General features: G+C 29.6%; 3 protein-coding genes across 8 annotated transcripts in view; 2 read left to right on the top strand and 1 right to left on the bottom strand.

The window, feature by feature from the left end:
* The window catches only part of LOC107438610 (diacylglycerol kinase delta), an 89,970-nt gene extending 79,840 nt beyond the window's left edge, over nt 1–10,130 (bottom strand). For all 3 annotated transcript variants that reach the window (XM_016050931.4, XM_016050929.4, XM_016050932.4), the window contains exon 1: nt 9,691–10,130. In XM_016050931.4, the coding sequence (XP_015906417.1) occupies nt 9,691–9,837 (147 nt within the window). In that variant the 5' untranslated portion in view covers nt 9,838–10,130. The remainder of the gene's footprint in view (nt 1–9,690) is intronic.
* LOC107438609 (GRIP and coiled-coil domain-containing protein 2) overlaps nt 1,885–18,586 on the top strand; it is a 60,822-nt gene continuing 44,120 nt past the window's right edge. Inside the window, exon 1 of one of the 4 annotated variants that reach the window (XM_016050927.3) lies at nt 1,885–1,977. Coding sequence is in view for 1 of the 4 variants with exons in the window: in XM_043040529.2 (XP_042896463.1) it covers nt 14,495–14,533 (39 nt within the window). In the remaining 3 variants the exon portion in view is untranslated. Of the gene's footprint in view, nt 1,978–9,906; nt 10,389–14,475; nt 14,534–18,586 lie in introns of those variants that run through there. The other 3 variants (XM_043040530.2, XM_071178658.1, XM_043040529.2) reach the window with 3 other exon arrangements.
* LOC107438611 (F-box/WD repeat-containing protein 1A) lies at nt 10,411–13,488 on the top strand. Its single transcript, XM_043040532.2, has one exon. The coding sequence runs from the start codon at nt 10,782–10,784 to the stop codon at nt 12,306–12,308; it is 1,527 nt and encodes a 508-aa protein (XP_042896466.1). The 5' UTR covers nt 10,411–10,781; the 3' UTR covers nt 12,309–13,488.

Consider the following 18,586-nt stretch of genomic DNA (forward strand, 5'->3'; position numbering starts at 1 on the left):
AAATAAGAAATAGATTATTTTTCTTCCAACAAATCCTATTTCTTTTCCTTTTAGTTATTTTAAATAGTAAAATTTAAGAAAGAGTAACTATACAGTTTAAGGATTCAAATCAATGTTTTTACTTAACTTTAATAAGAAGGTTGAGTGCCCGTTTATTACATTTCTTTAAGGTATCTGACTAGTTTCGACAACAGGATTTTAAAATATTAATATAAAATCTTAAAAAAAAACTAGTTTATTTGTTTTGTTATGTGCAAAAACTTTATTTTCAACAACATCATAATTAACTAACAAAACCATTATTTTTTTTTTAGGTAAAAATAATCCATTTTTCCATATAAGCTAAACACTGTGAAAAAATTTATATCGCCTGAAACAAAAAATCCTTTGAGGATTTTATTTATAAGGCTATAACTATTATCTTAAAAGCAAGTACTACTGAGTTAGGGATCAATGTAGTTAAAAAAGCAAATTTTTAAAAATTTCCGCACTAGTCTTTGCGAAAAAACATGCATAAAAAATTAAATTCCACTTTTTCTCCTTTTTTTTATCCTAGGCCCTGCAAATGAAAGAAACAAGAACAGGAGAGTTAATCACGTGATATGTAACTCAATTTAAAAGAAAAAAAAACTTAATTTAATTTAATTCAATTAAAATAAGATACAGACATGTGAAGCCATCATAGAAGAATATTAATTTAATTATTGCGTTCTTCCCCAGTGAATTATTTGTTACTTTTATCTGCTTATTATGTTAATCTTTTTATTATTAAAGAATAATTTGTTTTAGACGTAAGACGCAGATGATAGCAAAACTATCGAAGAAGTTGCTAAGCGGCAGCGAGCAGCGAAGTATATTTCCTAGCCTTTAATAAAAATTAGACCTAGACCTATTCCAGTTACATTAGATTTCCAATGAATCTAAAAAAATTTTAAGAAGGAACTGTGGTTGCTCGTGGAATAGAGCGCATGCCTCCCAATGAGGTACCCCAGGTTCGAATCTCAGAGGTGGCTGGTTGATACGAATTTTGCTCCCGGTTAGCACCGATCGCTGACTGGCGTAAAATATCCTCGGTGGTAAATGGATCATGGGTTATAATCCCCTTGAAGTAGGGCTAACTGTGGGAAGTTTACGCGTTTTCACTCTCCATGCGAAATCACGCAAATGCGGGTTAATTCTATCAAAAAGTCCACCACGAAGACTAGTTTGTCCCAATGCTTAATCCATGAGTTCTCTTATCTTCTGGGCTGGCTTCAAAATTACAAGGCTATGGAGTTGAATATTGGATAAGCTGTTCAACGCCGGTAATAAAATTTTCAAGAAAGACACTCAATTGAACTCACAAGTATTCTTACGTATTATTTTATAAAAATTAGAATATATTTTTGACTAAATAATAAAATTAAAATCGGCAATATAATTAAATACTCCATATCAATCACAACCTTAATAAATTTCACCTTAGTGTAAAGAGATATCGATTTCATGACCGTAAAATAAATTGGAGAAACAACTAAAAAGATTCTTTGCTCTCCCAAATACCACCCAACATGCAAATAGCACGAAATTCCCCATAATGAGAGGCTGTTGCACCGAATTGAGATGACAAATATGATTCAGAAATGACAGGTGTTATAAAAGTCAAACATGAAAGAACTGCGTTAAAAATAGAATTTTGATGCAGTGAATGATAAACCGATTAAAGAATTGAACGGCTATGCTACATATCTGAATGAATAATCGATAACTTTTTGATACGCAATTATATAATAATAAAAACACGCAAATATTATACACGCAGTAAAAACACGAATGATTACACACATTTTAATGTTAAACTGAATGTTATTTCTGAAACATAATTTGTCAAATCGATATATGTTATCTTAGTTGTCAACCGTTTTGTTCAAATCAATCCTTCAAAGTTAATGCTCCTATTTCAAGAGAAAGAACGATTTAATCACACAAATAAAAAAGGTAAGAATTCTTATACAACTGGAACTTTATACTTTGTTTCTCAATATTGTAGCATTTTATTTATTTTTCGCTACATTCTTAGAGAAGGGAAAGGGGAGGAAGAACCTCACTTGGAAGAAAACAATTAGTAATTTGAGAAGAAGGAAATCTTTAAAGTTTTTTTTCTTCTTTTTAATAACCGTTGTAGAACAGCCGATCCAATTTTGAGTTTACGACAACCAATGATCAACTCCGTTACCTTGTAATTTTGATCCCAATCCAGAAGACAAGGGAACTTGTCGATTGGGACAAATTTGCCTTCGTGGAGGAATTTTTTGTTGGAACTAACCTGTATTTGCATTACATGAAGAAAATCTCGAAAACCATCCACGATCAGTTTAGCGGTAAACAGACTTACCCATGACCAGTCTACCACTGAAAATATTGCACTGTGGTCGGTGCGAACCATAGAGTTCATGGTGCGAACCGGGTGTAGAATTTATATCGACCAGCCATAGCTGGGATTCGAGTCAGCTCATTGGAAAACGAGCGATCTATCTCCTGAGGCTTTAATACTATGATTTGCTCAAAGAATGAAATGGGAGTAAAATAATGAAAATGGAAACATTCATGAAAATTTTGTCTTAAACAATTTCTCTACGTTTTCCTTTTATTAAAACTATTGATGTCCCATCCGCAATAGTAAATACTCACGCTAAATAATTTTTACTGCAAGATATATCTTCGATGTATTGGGGGTATTTCCGTATCCTGATCTGTTGCTCCCATTACAATCGTTAAGGTGCTAAATAGATTTTAAACCTGCAATTTTTTTGGTCCCTTTCTGTGATCTCTCGCGGGCCGCTGCACGGAAGTTGCCAAGACTTTGTGATTATTCTGCCACAGATTAGGATACGAAAATATTCCCGATGTATTTTAGATATAAGCTATTTGCGCTTTAAATTTCGAATTTATTTAAGAAAACAGAATTTTTAATTTAAGGTACCAATATTAAATGATGCTAAAAACTATGTCTGACACAATAACAAGAGAGACTTAGAAACTAAGCGCCACTAATGCAATTTGGGGTCGTGAAACCCATGCTTATGTTAAGATAAGCCCCTTGACGTCTATCGATAACCAGAAAGGAAATATAAAATGGAACAGTTCAAACGGTATAATTGCCTCCCACATCTTTCAGGATGCATTATGAATTTAAGTTTTCATACATAATCACTTCGAAATGCGCAAAATGGGTAAACAAAAATGCCTCTCATGAAATTCTTTTGTTAAACTGCGTACCAAATATCAATATATGTGCGTGACATTTCGAATGTTAGTTTTTATCCATAAAATGTATAATTTTCAACATGCAAAGATTTTTTATTTTATTTGATACACTAAATTTTTCTCTGAAATAAACACAATTTTGAAAGTAAAAACCTCATTTAACACTGTTGTTTTTAAATCGTTCAATGTTTAAAACTCAAATGTAAGAACATTATTAGTGTTTTAAATCAATGCTATTGTGACATTTAGGTAACCAAGCAATTAGATATTAATGCCCGCACTCTAACTTAACTCATAATGCTCACCGAATGCAGGAAACAGCTGCAGAATTTCCTCTTCATTCTCGCCGCAAACGCATAAAGATGTTATTTATGAGAACAGAAATAACGTTCACCCTTTGTCATTGTTCCAGCGGAAGTCGGCGACATATTCCTATGAACAAATGCAGCGGCATATTTATTCACAGGAACGAACAAAAATGAAGTAAAAGCAAAATTTCATGACACAATATGATTGACGAAGTTTGACCTTAACTAAATCATGTAAAGGAATTTTTCAGATTACCGATAACAAGACGCAGGCTTTCAACTAAACCAAAATTTATTTCGTGTCAAAAATCAAGTCATATACGTAAAACTAAAATCAATATTAATTTTTAAAAAATAGAAATTTAAAATAAATTTTTAATGGAACAAATTAAATTTGGAAGAAACACAGTAAATAATAATGATACATAAATGATAAGATATATAAAATTACATAATTATTGGTAAATCATTCAACATAATGCATTAACAATAAAAAATACCAAATTCGAAACAACTGATGAAACTATACATAACGGGTTAAGTAGATTAAAGAGTCCTTCCTTCCTTCCGACCGAACTCTACTATCGTACTGTGGAAAAGGTGGAGACAAAGGAAAAATACAAAATATGCTTTTATTAATTTTTATTTACAATAAATACATATTTTGAATTTTCCCTTTTAATTCCTTTTCATATAGTCCCACAGTGAACTGATTTTATAACCGTCGTTGAACAACCGACCCAATTTTATGAGTTTACTACAACTAATGTTCAACTCCGTTGCCTTGTAATTTTGAATTCAACCCAGAAGTCAAGGGAACTCCTACATCGAGTATTGGGAGAAATTTGCCTTCTTGGAGGACTTTTTGATGGAGCTAGCCTGCATTTGCGTTACATGGAGAGGAAGACCACGATTACCTCCCAGGGTTAGCCTGACGGAAAGGGTACTCTAACCCATTAGCCATTTACGACTGAGAATATTTCACGTCAGAACTGTGGTCGGTGCAAGGCGGATGCGGAATTCGTATCGACTGGGATTCGAACCCGGTTCGCCTCATTGGAAGGCGAAAGCTCTATCCCCTGAGCCATCGCGGCTTACAGTGAACTAACTGATTGTGAAAATACGGTTCCCAGTAGGACGCCGAAATCGAGCATCACTGGCAGCAGTCAGAGAGCGGGTGGGTGACCACTTAAATTAGCCTGCGTAAGGACCAAGGGAGAGGTTCTTGTTAAATTTACTACCGTCGGGTCCTCGTCTTCGAGGCCAGGTCGTCAGGCTACCAAAGCCGGGAAGTTATCCCCTTTGCAGAGCTTAAAAATAGTGATGGCATTTCTTCGGATCATCCTCCGGGGTGTTTCCCCAGACCATAGCCAATTGCTACTTGTGAAGTTCTAGTGGAACGTATATAAACTACTACTACCTTCTTATTTAAACTACTACCTTCTTATTTAATTTTCATGAATAATGTAATGGTGGATATTTATTCTGTTCGACAGTATCTTTTGTAACATGCAAAATAAAAGGTCATAATCCTATCAAAACTTGAGATATAAGGTGAGTGGATTTTGGGATTATTTATTCCTTTTTTCAGATAAAATTATACCAATATATAATTCTACAATCAACATTTTTCGAAAAGTAATTTATACATTTATCAGTTTTTAGATTTTTGATTAATATCTTGTGTTTGACAAAATTAACTAAATCCTCAAAATCTTGCGTCATCAAAACCGGTTTTTTATTATTTTAAAAAGTAACGAAATTAAATTTCAAAAATCTAAAAAACAGATAAATGAGTAGTTTTTATTAGTTACTCAAAACCATAAATTGCATAATATTATAGAAAGACATTTTTTAAAAGAAAATCTATAAAAATTACCAAGTATTATTTCTCTCATCTAATAAAGTGACCCTTTTATTTTTTATCTTTTCAGAAAGATATAGTGATGCTCATTGATACTAGATCAAAATTTTGTTTAGTACAAAAGGAAAAAAAATTCACGGAAAAGAAAATAATAAATTTAGCCAAAAATTAAAGATGCCGAAAGTAGAAGCCTCGAATTAATAAGACCACTATCAAAATCGGTGCAATTTTAAAGAAAAAGACATAATTTAAAATTTTTAAGTAATTGTATTCAAAATTCATTGTGAAAACACCTAATGTACCATTTGTAAATTTTAAATTTAATTAAACCTACATTTTATTAATATCTGCTCAATTTCAATAATCTAAGAAAGAATATAAACTATATTTTGTGAAACTACGAACAATTTCAACTATATTTTGCGAAAGTGATAAAAAAAAAAGATCCACAATGGTCTCGGGAGGATACAGGATGGAATATTTGAGGTGGTATGAACTCTTCACAATATGCTATATGATTATCTGATACAGTTTGGATCTTTATAAAGGTAGTGCTATTACTAAGTGGACATTTCAGAAGGAATAGTGCCTTTTGCCATACATCTAAATTTACTCAGAAATGTTTTGGGGAAAAAATTTAACTGTTTTTGTAACATAAAATCTATTTGAAATTCGTGGAAGATCTTATGGGCACAAAGTTCATATAATTGTTAAACTATTTCTATCTACCAATGAGCTAGAATAAAAAGCATAAAAAAATGACAAATAATTTCTGAACTTAACCACATCCTGATATTTCAATGAAAACAAAAGTGTTTCAGGTCATGAGTAGAAGTGAAGGACCCAATATCATTTTAATTTTTATGTTCTTACTATTTTCAGACAAGTGTTGGATTTCTGAACCTCAAATTAAAGGGGTAGCTAAAATCTATCATATATATGGTTTCAATAATTTTGTGAGGAAAGAGGAAGAAAGTCATTGCAAACTTTACTTTTTGCCATTTTCGCCATATTTCGAAACATATTTAAGTAAATCAAAACATTTTTGCACATAATTATAATAGCAAATACAAAATCGATAAAGCAGTTTTTGAGTAATAACATTTAAAAGATAGTAAAATGCAAAATAGATGGAACAGTTTTCGAGTAATAACATTTAAAAGAAGTCGTAAAGTAAAAAACTGATTTTCAAGAACCATTTGACCAATTCTTAAAATTTGTTTTGTCATTTAAAATTGCATTCTTTAAAATAACGTATTTAATTATAAACCTTAAAATTTTTAAAAAATATTCTTTTTTTCTATTTTGATAAACAAAAAAATTTTTGATTCATGCAAAAACTTCTTGAGATATGGCAGAAGACACAAAAAGTTAAACTAGCATTAAGGGGTCCAAACATTCAAACACTCTCTTAAAAAAAATTATTAAGACCATACTTTCTAAAATATGGCAAGATTCCAGTTTTTTTTTTTGTTTTTTTTTAAGTTTTAATATTCTAAATATGTTGGAGTTTTAATATTCTAAATATATATCAAATGTTGAATTCAATACAAGACTTAGTCTTATAGTCTTGTATTGAATTCAACATTTGACTCAGCATGAAAAACTACATGGAACAGAACTTCACTTGCCTAGATAGAAATGTGAAGTACATAAATAAGTGCCAGTTTAACACTGTGCTTTCCTAATGTAAAAAATAACTAAACATGAAAAATAACCTAGTTGTCATACTAGCAAGGGAAAATTTTTGTTGGAAGAGCAATCAGCAGGTAATGAAGGAAAACAATTCTTTCATACAAAGGGAAAACACTGTTACACTTTAACACAATTTCTAAAATGTTATTTGGAATTTTATACACCGCTTAAACCTATTGTCTTAAATGAACAGTATTGTTCAATACTATAAGAATAGTATAGATTTTGTTATAGAGGCTGAGAGTAGATATTTTTCTTCCCATGAATTCCGAGCTTGACATGCAAGATTGAACAACTTGTTACCACTTGATAAGAGTGACTTAACAATTTTGATTAATTATTTTTCTTTCTTTTTTTAAATGTTCTAAGGTTAAAATTTTATTATCATACCACTTGATGATTTAAAAAAAAAAATTTTTTTTTGATGGCTTCCAATTTATGTTGTCCCCAAAATTAAAATCGCAAGCTATCTAGATGATGAAACTGACATATTAGATAATTTCATGTATCAAAAATTAAACCCAATATTTAAAAATTATGCTCGCTAAAACAACCTCATTCTTTGTTTTAACTACTTACTCTGATTCAATGAACACTTTATAACGTCAACATTTTCCTTTCATTTATTGATTATGATCTGTATAACTTGAATTTTATAAATAAAGAGGAGTTTGCCATCTACAGATTTTATGATTATTTTCATAGTGATATCCCCTTACACTACCTAATTATGAACGGGTTGGCTTATTTTATCAAACTTAAAATAACTCTAAACTGTAAGTATCCAAATATTTGAATGTCAGGAATACACACTGAAAATTGTCCTTTGAAAAATAGTCCATTGGCTGAAAATTTTGAGAAGCCATACACTATATATATACATAAAAATGAAATTTTTCCTTGTAAAACAATATCCCAATTTAAAAAATAATCAATGCTAAGAAAATTTCAGTAATTTTTTTTTCTCCCCACAACAGTACTCTATTTAATTTAAATGTTTGATTTATTTAATATTGTGTTAGATTAGATATTATTTAATATTTTGACTTTCCATAACTAAAATTATTTCATATAACTTTTAAGAGAATTTTTTTTAATTCTAAAAATAGCTTCTCATAGATCTGGACTATTTTACAATTTACTTTTTTATTAAAAAATTTTGATAAATGTAATGTAAATTATTGTTTTTAAGAGAGAGATTTGCCAGAAGCTTGGTAGCTTTTTAGATTTGCAAGCACTTGAAGGTGCAATAGTATCCCAATTACTATTAGCTAGGTTACTGTATTTGTTTACATCCAGCACAGGCCCCAAAGAACTTAAAGCTTCTAAATTTAAAAAATAAAATAAAAAATACATCAAAATTTGATGAGGATTGCTGTGAGTTATACTGGTTAAGTTTCGAACAACGAGAAATTGTCAAAACCAAGGGATTATTAGGGCAAAAGTAATGACACAGAAATTTTCTCTACGGTTGGACTAGATCAGTCAAATTTCCTTTATAAATAGAAAAACAAGCAAGGTTGGATATAAACCGTTTGAAACTATTTATTTCCCAGTTTCAAACGTTATTATCAGAAATATATATATAACCTAGATATAAAGGATGAAACATAATATAGAAAATCAAGAATTTATATTATGTTTTACCATATAATATGATTCATCCAGGAATTGTGTTATAACATAAAACATCAAGAAGCGCTGCTTTGTTGCATGCAGGATATCACCTCATAGAACCTTACAAATAACAGTAAATAAACTCAATATCTTATAGGAACCATTAACAACAAGAAATAAATCTTTATAAAACTATTATTTTAAGACAACAGATCTTGAATGAACACAGTGGCACTTGCCTCTATGTTCATTGGTTCCAATTTAGTAAACAATCCATTTTAAATGTTATTTTGCATGCTACCCTCCAACATCTCTCTTATACTAGTTAATCACTTCCAAACCAGCTTACAAATAGTTGGCTAATGTGCAAGTTGAGAGTTCAAGTGGAATGATCTGCAGGAAAATCTATTTACCTTCGAAGAATAAAATTACAAAGCATATTTACAGGAGCAAAACTAAATCATGTTGGATTTCAATTGTAGTTGAAAATTCAAATTGCAGTTTAAAAATGAACACGTATTCAAATATTAAAGTCTGCTGAGAAAAAAAAAGAAGTTTGTTACTAACAGGAAAACATTGCATTATGAAGACGAAAGTATAATCATAGTTTCTTTAAGGAATAAGGTTAAAAAGCATAAAAATCATTCTTCAGTTGATAGAATAAACTAATTGAATGAGAAACATACATGAACTGACGGTAAATATTTCATTAATTCGTATGAAAGTGAATATAAGTTGTAATACAGGAATTATTTGAAGGTTGAGACAGGCAGGACGATTATATTAAAGCGTTAATATTTGAAATATGAATTTGATAAAATATATACTTTATTGTTAGTGTGCAGTATACGGTAGCATGATTCTAATTATAATTAAATGACACTTAATTTAAAATATTGAAATCTGTCTTTTAAAATGCCAATGACCCAATAAAAACCGCTATTATGGAATAAGACATACCCCACTTTTGATTGCTTTTGAGGTAGATATTCTTCTATGGAATGATTTAGTCGAGCTGGGTTCTCCATCACTTTCTGAACTTTCATCTGTTACAGTTTCTGAAAATTTTTCGGATAAATTTTCTGCACATACCGTCCCCGTCGCCATCTTCCATCCCTACTGTTCAAAAACAGTGACAGGAATGAAATTTCACCCAACAGATGGCATGCTATATTCAATCAAAATGTCGTCTGCTGAAAAAGTTTTGTTTCTGAATCGACAATTTATCATAATTTTTCAAACAATTATAAAGATTTTTAAAATTGATGTAAAATAATGTTATCTTTTGTAAAAGACAAATATCTGCTCTTTTAGTTTTGAGAATAAAAGGGTTAATATATTAACCTAAAAGAGAGAAAAATCAACGATGATTTTGAATCGAAACAAAAACTAATCAGAATGATGGCTTGAATCAGTTTTGAAATTTGCCAATAAAATCAATGTAAAAATAAATAGAATGTATAAATTCAACGTAAAAATTTAGTTCACTATACTAGAAATAAAAGGAAGTTTAAATAAATATTGCGATAACATTATTCCTTGTCTTTTTTTTATTCGGTTATAAATAATCGTTATCGAATGCAACGTGTTATTATGTTTTTAGAAATTCATTACTTTTAGGAGTTTTAAAAAGAATTTTACTGACTAGTGACTCGTGAGTATGATTTTTTTAATACTTCTGCACTTTTATCTAACAGCGATTACCTATTATTTTACAATTTTTTAAATTTTATATTTTTCACCCTTGATTACGCTTTAAATTATTGGCATTGTTTTTTAGTATTTTAGATGACCTAATTGTTAATTATACCTTCGTTTTTCCATTTAAACTGATTCTAAGCTTTTTCTACATCTACAGCATTATTAATGTTTATGAGAAATTCGGTTGTCATCCTCGCTCATGATTCTTGAGTCATTCATTGTTTATGTAAGTAGAGCTGAGCGACGCGGCGGACATCTTGGTTGGAGTCTATAGTGGTGGCATCAGGTGAGGTGCTTGTTGTTGGGGAACTGAAACTTTGAAGCGATATTTCTATTTAAAAAGTTATTCAATGGAATTTAATATGATGTCTGATCAAATGTCAATGATGGGACCTACTCCAATGACTTGTTTATATTGTAATTGTAAGGAATCCTCTCCTGAATTTGCTCGTGAAAGAGAATTGTGCTTACAGTGTTTTGAAAAATGGAATGAAACGGAACAAACCGAATTTGTTGAATTACTTTTGACTAAAATGCTCCATCATCAACACAGTCATGTAAGTTCATTTTTACGCCCCATGCTTCGACGAGACTTTATTTCTCTTCTACCCAAAAAAGGCTTAGATCACGTTGCTGAAAATATATTGTCCTACTTAGACGCTAAATCGTTATGCGCTGCAGAACTTGTATGTAAAGAATGGTATCAAGTAATTTCTGAAGGTATGTTATGGAAAAAATTAATTGAAAGACGTGTTCGTACGGACACTTTGTGGAAAGGGCTAATGGAAAGGCGAGGCTGGATCAAATTTCTGTTCAAACCACCTCCAGGTGAACATCATCCCGATCATATGTTTTATAGACGTCTCTATCCCAAAATAATTCAAGATATTGATAATATAGAAAATAATTGGAGATGTGGGCGCCATACATTAAAAAGAATCAATTGTCAAAGTGAAAACAGCAAAGGAGTATATTGTGTACAGTATGATGACCATAAAATTGTTAGTGGTCTACGTGATAATACAATCAAAATATGGGACCGACATACTTTAGAGTGCACTAAAATTCTTACAGGCCACACTGGTTCTGTTTTATGCCTTCAGTATGATGATAGAGTTATTATAAGTGGCTCCAGTGATTCCACTGTTCGTGTATGGGATGTTAAGACTGGAGAACTTATCAATACTCTCATTCACCACTGTGAAGCAGTTCTCCATTTGCGTTTCAATAATGGAATGATGGTCACTTGTTCCAAAGATCGGTCAATCACTGTGTGGACAATGGCATCTCCAACAGAAATTACTATCCAGAGGGTACTTGTAGGTCATCGTGCTGCTGTTAATGTTGTAGATTTTGATGAGAAATATATAGTGTCTGCTTCAGGTGACAGGACAATTAAAGTATGGAATACATCTACCTGTGAATTTGTTCGAACATTAAACGGACATAAGAGAGGTATTGCCTGTTTACAATACCGAGATAGACTCGTCGTTAGTGGCAGTTCTGATAATACCATAAGACTCTGGGACATTGAAAGTGGTGCTTGTCTAAGAACTCTAGAAGGTCATAAAGAACTTGTGAGGTGTATACAATTTGATAATAAAAGAATTGTGAGTGGTGCTTATGATGGCAAGATCAAAGTCTGGGATCTTGATGCTGCTTTAGATCCAAGGGCCCCTGCTGGTTCTTTGTGTCTACGTACTTCTGTAGAACATTCAGGGCGAGTGTTCCGTCTCCAGTTTGATGATTTCCAAATTGTTAGTAGTTCACACGATGATACAATATTAATTTGGGATTTCCTCAATGGTACTCCTCCTGAAACTCCAGTTTTAACTCTTAGATCGCCGTCTCGCACTTATACTTATGTTTCAAAATAAACTTTTTTTTCATTATGTGATATTAAGCATATTTAAAGTAACACTGGTGCACAATTGATTTGCTTCAACTAAGATATTAAGAGAGACAAAGCTGGTGATATAAGACTTCTTTTATTGACAGTTCAGAGAAAAAAAATAGTTCCTTTATATTGTAGATGGCACTAAACATTTGTTTTAGACAGTTTATTTTAGCTGTTATGTTCTAAGCCATTGACATTATGTTAGTTTATAACTTTTGGACTTCTTCAAATTATTTCATTGCTGTAATTAAGGTCTAGATATATACTGGGTTTTTTTTTTCCTTGGGTACTAGCTAATGTATAAAAATTATATTCAAACACTGCCTGTATGATATTTAATTAAAATTTTCTGATACTTAATTTTTTTGTGGATGCTAATGCAATAATATCAAATATAGTACTGTGTGAATAAAGTTTACATATTTAATTAATTTATAAACTTTCTGATATCTCTTTGTAATACATTCCCTTTCCTGTATATATTTTAAGTATGCTTTGCTTGTTTGGGTCGTATGAACTCTTACTATAGCACAGTGTACAGTAAAATTTTGTATCGCAGGTGTCAGGGATGCACCAAATAAGGGTTTTAGCTGAATATATTAGGTATGTGATGTTAAATTAAAAATTTCTGTCTAAGAATGAATTTATTTTAAAATTTATTTATCAAAAATTTTGATTTCAATCAAATGTTTTCTATCTTAAATCTTACATTATTTCTTTATTATAAGTTCATGAGACATCTAATTGTAGTAATGTATCTTCATTATCTATTTATCAAACAACTATAATTATTGTAGTATTTAATTATTTATGAAGTTTTTTAATTTAAATCAGCGAAGATATATATATATCTACTGTTACATTTTACTGTTTTGTTAGTTTCATATCATTAATTGAAATCTAATTCTAATAAATCTCAACTCTTTTAATTTTCTTATTTCAAGCTATATTGCCATTTAATTATTTAAGTAATAAGACTTCAAAATTTGGTAAAAATTTAAATCAAATTTTGTTATAGATTATTTTAAAAAAGTTATACATAAAATATAATTTTTATTTGCTAAAAACTGAATATTCTGTGCATTCCTATTGTGTAATGTAAATATTTCTTATAGTAATTAATGAACAGCTAATGAATAAATAAAGATATTGCTTTCAGACATTTGTTTTATTGTATTTTTTGTGTGGAGAATTTTAGAAAATATTTGTTTTTTAATTGGTTCATTTTTATTATGTATGGGTTTGATTTATTTAAATACTTGCTACCTTATAAAATTACAGTTGTATTTTCTTGTAGTGTCATAAAGCCAAGCCTAAAACCTGACACATAACCACTTTGACTTGGGTGCATTTTCACTGTGTCCATGATTTTAACCTTGTCTATCTGAATTTAGTTAGTTTCTTCCTTTAGATATATTTTGCATTTTTTATACCATTAAGTTTCATTTGATTGAATTTTTATTGATAATAAATTATTAAATGATTATTAAGTAGTGGAGGTTTCCAAAGTTATTGAATGTGTAATTTGATTGTTTAATATGTTAAAAAATGTAAATAGCAATTACAATACAGAATCTATAGTATACAACCTACCTCTCTCTACTAGTAGAAAAATAATAGGAAAAGAATATATATAACAAAACTAGATAATTCAATATTAAAACAGTGAAATTAAATATTATTCAATTGTCAATATATATAAATATTTTATCTTTTTGAATTTTTCTCCTTAAAATAAAATCATGCACAGTTTAAACATTAAAACATATCAGTTATAAGAAATCGGTGATGTTTTTACAAGTTATTTCAACTCTAACATTGGTGATAGTGTATACTATGGTGAAGTTGTACAATATTTATTTTATTCAAAAATATTGAGGGTAATATTTGAGTTGTAAAGGAAGGACTGCTTTGCAAAATTATGTTTAGTTATCAGGAATGGAGACAGAAATTAAATTTAAAATAAATATAAACTGAAATGTATTATGAGTACAAAGAGAAATGTATTATGATCTATTACAATGCATAACAATCAGAATTCAATACAAACTTAGCACCAAAAATTTACATTTTTATTGCTTTAGATCAACATTATGTTCTGGCAAAATTTGTGACAATACGTGTTTTTCATTACAATCTAGTCACCATATAAATTTTGCTAGATCGATGACTTTTGTCAACCAGAATTTGGCATCATTCCCACATGTAGATGAACTTTGCTTCTTGGCCCCTATAACTAGAAATTATTTAAAGATTTATTTTAAAAAAATGTTTTATCTAGGAATACTTAGGCCTTGTGTATAAATTATTTTTGCTTTCTCTAAAAAACCATTTTTTCTTATTAAACTAAAAAAATAATTAAGTTATTTATTCATTGTAGGCCTCCAAAGATAAATCGGTTTATTGCATTGGTTTTCTTTTGCAATGTTGTGTGCAATTAATATAAGTTGCATATAGAGAATAATTAACATTTTAAGAACTGTTTCTTAGTCGTATTAAACACTTGCACTCTTTAATAAAATTTTCGCAAGTCATTGTTAATTACAAATGCTATACAGTTATTTTCTTTCCAATTAATTTGACAATTTTATAAAGATCTATATGCTAAATCAAAAATGTTTCAAATTCAATTTTTGAAGATTTCTAAATCAGAAACATTTCAAATTCAATTTTTAAAGAAGATTGATTGCTGTTTTTGCATTTACTTTTACAGACACTTATATTTTAAGAAAATCAGGGGTCTGTCCAGACATTTTGTGAAAGGTCCATTTTTCGTGAAATTGTGAAAAAATTACTCACATTCTTTCAATCAGGGTCCGCTTTTATGAATTTGTGCAAATAGGGTCCGTTATTGCAAAAAAAAAAACTTTTTCAAGGAGTTTTTAAATTGTAAAGACATACAAGATTATGCTCAACACTGTAAAATTATAATTAAAAAAATTAAATTTTAAAAAATAAACAACAATTGCTGCTTCTAAATTAGAGATGCAACATACAAATATTTGGTATTTAGCCTATACTGCTGAACGCAGAATATTAATTTCGGACGAATAATGGAAGAATCGTCTGCCGAAGACAAAACTTAATTCGTTTACATCCATCTTTCTTATTTTCTGCCCTTGAAAGGGTTTATTCAATTAACAAAATAATAATGAAGATAAACAAATTTGTGAAGGGTACGATTAAAAGAAAAATCATTTTGTGAAGGGTCCGTTTTTAAGTTAAAATATTTTGTGAAGGGTCCGTTTTTTGAAAAGATATTTTGTGAAGGGTCCATTAACGGACCCAAATTTCTTCTAAACAGACCCCTGAAAATATAAACTAAATATTTAAAGTTATTTATTTTTTTTGTGTGTGTGTGCAGGATTTTTTTTTAGAAATAATGAGAGTTTAGAAACTTTTAATCAAACTATAAAATAGTGTAATAAAACATCTTAAATTGAAACATTTTTCAAAAGGTACCTTACTGTTGGATTGTGAAGATTGAATTAGGTAGAGTATATGAATTAAGAAATACATAGTTAATACAGGTTTTAATTACAAGTTTTTCCATTAGGAAGTAGGAAAAGCATGAAACAAGTAAAATGTGTTACACTTGCATTCTCATTCAGAAGTGTGTATTTTTGATGCAAAGGTTTAGCCTGCAGTGAAGCTGCTTTTAAAGAATAAGGCTCATAACCACATTTAAAGCATGAATTTTATTTTCTCTGACTTTAAACCTTTTATTGCTTCAACTTTAAAAAAAAAAAAAAAAACAGCATTGCATTGATATTAAAATCTTGTTTTCTACTATTTTCAATGGCATTTAGAATTAGATTTGCCAATTTCAACACTATATCTCTAACTACCAAGAATCTAGAGTTCTGCAACACTCCAATTTAAGTGCAGAAAAACTGTATCAGTATTTGTGCTCATTTTTGGTGACATCTGGACAGTAACACTTGCATAATTTTTAAAAAAAGGCATTTGGGCAGTTGCTCAAAACATGAGTAGCTATTAAGAAGTATATAATTTATTTTCTTTTTTACATTAATTGCAAGTTCTGAAATTTGAATGTGGGACCTAGAGGCCTTGTTTACTGTAGTTTGCTCTAACTGATTCCGAAATGGGAACCCTTGATTTGAGGCTTCATTGTAAAACAATCAAAAGTCACTTTTTTTGATTTTTATAATTTAAAGTAACACTAAACATTTCAAAACTATTTTTATCATCTTTATATGTATATAAAGACATTGTTTTTTTATTGTTTCGCTTGAATTTTTTTAGATTTTCAACATTTAACTAAATTGAATATAATGTACTGATCTTAATGTGTCAGATTTTATGCTGTGTACAAAGTTTTTTTAAGACTTTAAAACACAATTTCTCATTTGCATTTCTGGCTTGTCATTGTGCCTATATAGATAAGCGTATTTATTGAGCTCAACTTAAAATTTTGTAAGCTCCTTCTGTATTTAGCGTTTAAATTACAAAATATGTTGGAGCAAGAATGCAAAAACTTTTACTTTGTGGCCTACAAAAATTAGGAAATATTTCAATACTTGGGGGAAATGTAAATTTCTCATGAATGAAGAGAATTATTTTGGTAAAAGGTATTCCCAATTGCCTATTAAAATAACACTAGTTCTTTTATTTTTAAAGAAAATTTGAAGGTTATTTTAACTGATAAAAGTGTTGACTATTTGGATAAGTTTGTGTACTTTCTTTTTCAGCAAGGAAAAAAAAGTTTTAACACTGTCAGTTGAAAAGAATTATATAAGACAGTAAAATAATCATTTATTTAAAAGACATAATTTAGATTTTAAAGAGTGCTTATCTTACTTTTGGTAAATATGCTAAAAATTTTAAGTTAAGAGACATAATTAGAAAAATCCTTCATATTTTAAAGAGAGCTTGTCTTTCTTCTCGTTAATATGTTATGAATTTTAAATCAGACTTAAAAGAACAAATTAGTAGAAAACCCTCTGTCTTTTGATGTTACTTCATTTAAAAAAATAGTTGTAGTTTAGAACTAAATTTGGATTAAAGCAGCTGTAAATAACTACAAATGACATTTATCCATACTACACCAGGCTGGCATTCAATTGAGAGTTCATCAAACATTTGCCAGTTCTTCCAAGTTAACATATATAGTTTATTTTAGTAAGTCTTCACCATTTTAAACAGATTAAAATTTTGTGCTGTAGTTTTGTAGACTTAGTGTAGGCTGAATTTATAGCGAACTCGTTTTTGATAAGCCCCGATTTAACGAAGAAATTATAAATACATAGTTTATACAATGTTAAGTTTAATGGAGCATAGCTTGCTTTTATTGCGTAAGCATTGGATTTAGTGAGCAACATTTTTGTGATTTATAAGATTTCTACTTTCTCCCACCTCACCAGCTCAAGTAATCCTTTCTTGGAAATGTCTTTTGGGATTGTGAGTCTTATCTGAAGAATAATTCCACAACAAAGAGACAGTTAGACATTTCAAACCAAATTAACTAACTTCTTTTGTAGTATGCAGAAATAAAAAAGCAAATGAAGTAAAAACAAAATTTGTAAGTATGTATGAACTTATATGATTTATTTCATTAACCCGTTTTTTGCGAGCACTCAGCTGTAACTGGCGAATATCGTGGTCGCTTTATGCTGATTGTTAGATGAGGGAGTTCAACTGTAATCAAATATATTGAAAATAGGAAAGTATATCATTATAAATTACTGACACAAACTGGCTAAAAAAGAAATCTCAAAATTAATTTCTCAGACCTTTTTAAAAAGAAAGACATATATCAAAAAAGACAAAATACATTGTGTTACCATATACCTTAACAAACCTGCAATTTCAGAAATCATTATACGTAAATTACCTAATTGACCCATTAATTAAAAAGAAAAATCACACCAAAAAGAATTCTGAAAACAAGAAATCTGAATTTATTCTTAAACAGCTTTTTAATGCCATATTTTTGGATTATTTCCATTTAATATGGTAGCTTTAGGATTCAGAAATAAATTTGCAATAATAGTTTAAAGCATTGGTTTTGGTGGAAGTGGGAATCGGAGGATTTTCAATACCATCATGTTTTTTGCAAGAAAATCCTTTTTCAATAACAATTTTTCAGTTGTAAAATGTAAAAAAAAAAATTTATCACATTTTCAGTTTGGTCTCTGAAAAATCCAAAACAAGTAGTTTAATCCAAAATTTAAGGGAAAATGTAATTTAAAAAGTGCTGTAATTTATTACATTCCTGGTACAAATGTAGTTTTACTA

Source organism: Parasteatoda tepidariorum, chromosome 3 (genome assembly GCF_043381705.1).
Source record: "Parasteatoda tepidariorum isolate YZ-2023 chromosome 3, CAS_Ptep_4.0, whole genome shotgun sequence".
NCBI lineage: Eukaryota > Metazoa > Arthropoda > Arachnida > Araneae > Theridiidae > Parasteatoda > Parasteatoda tepidariorum.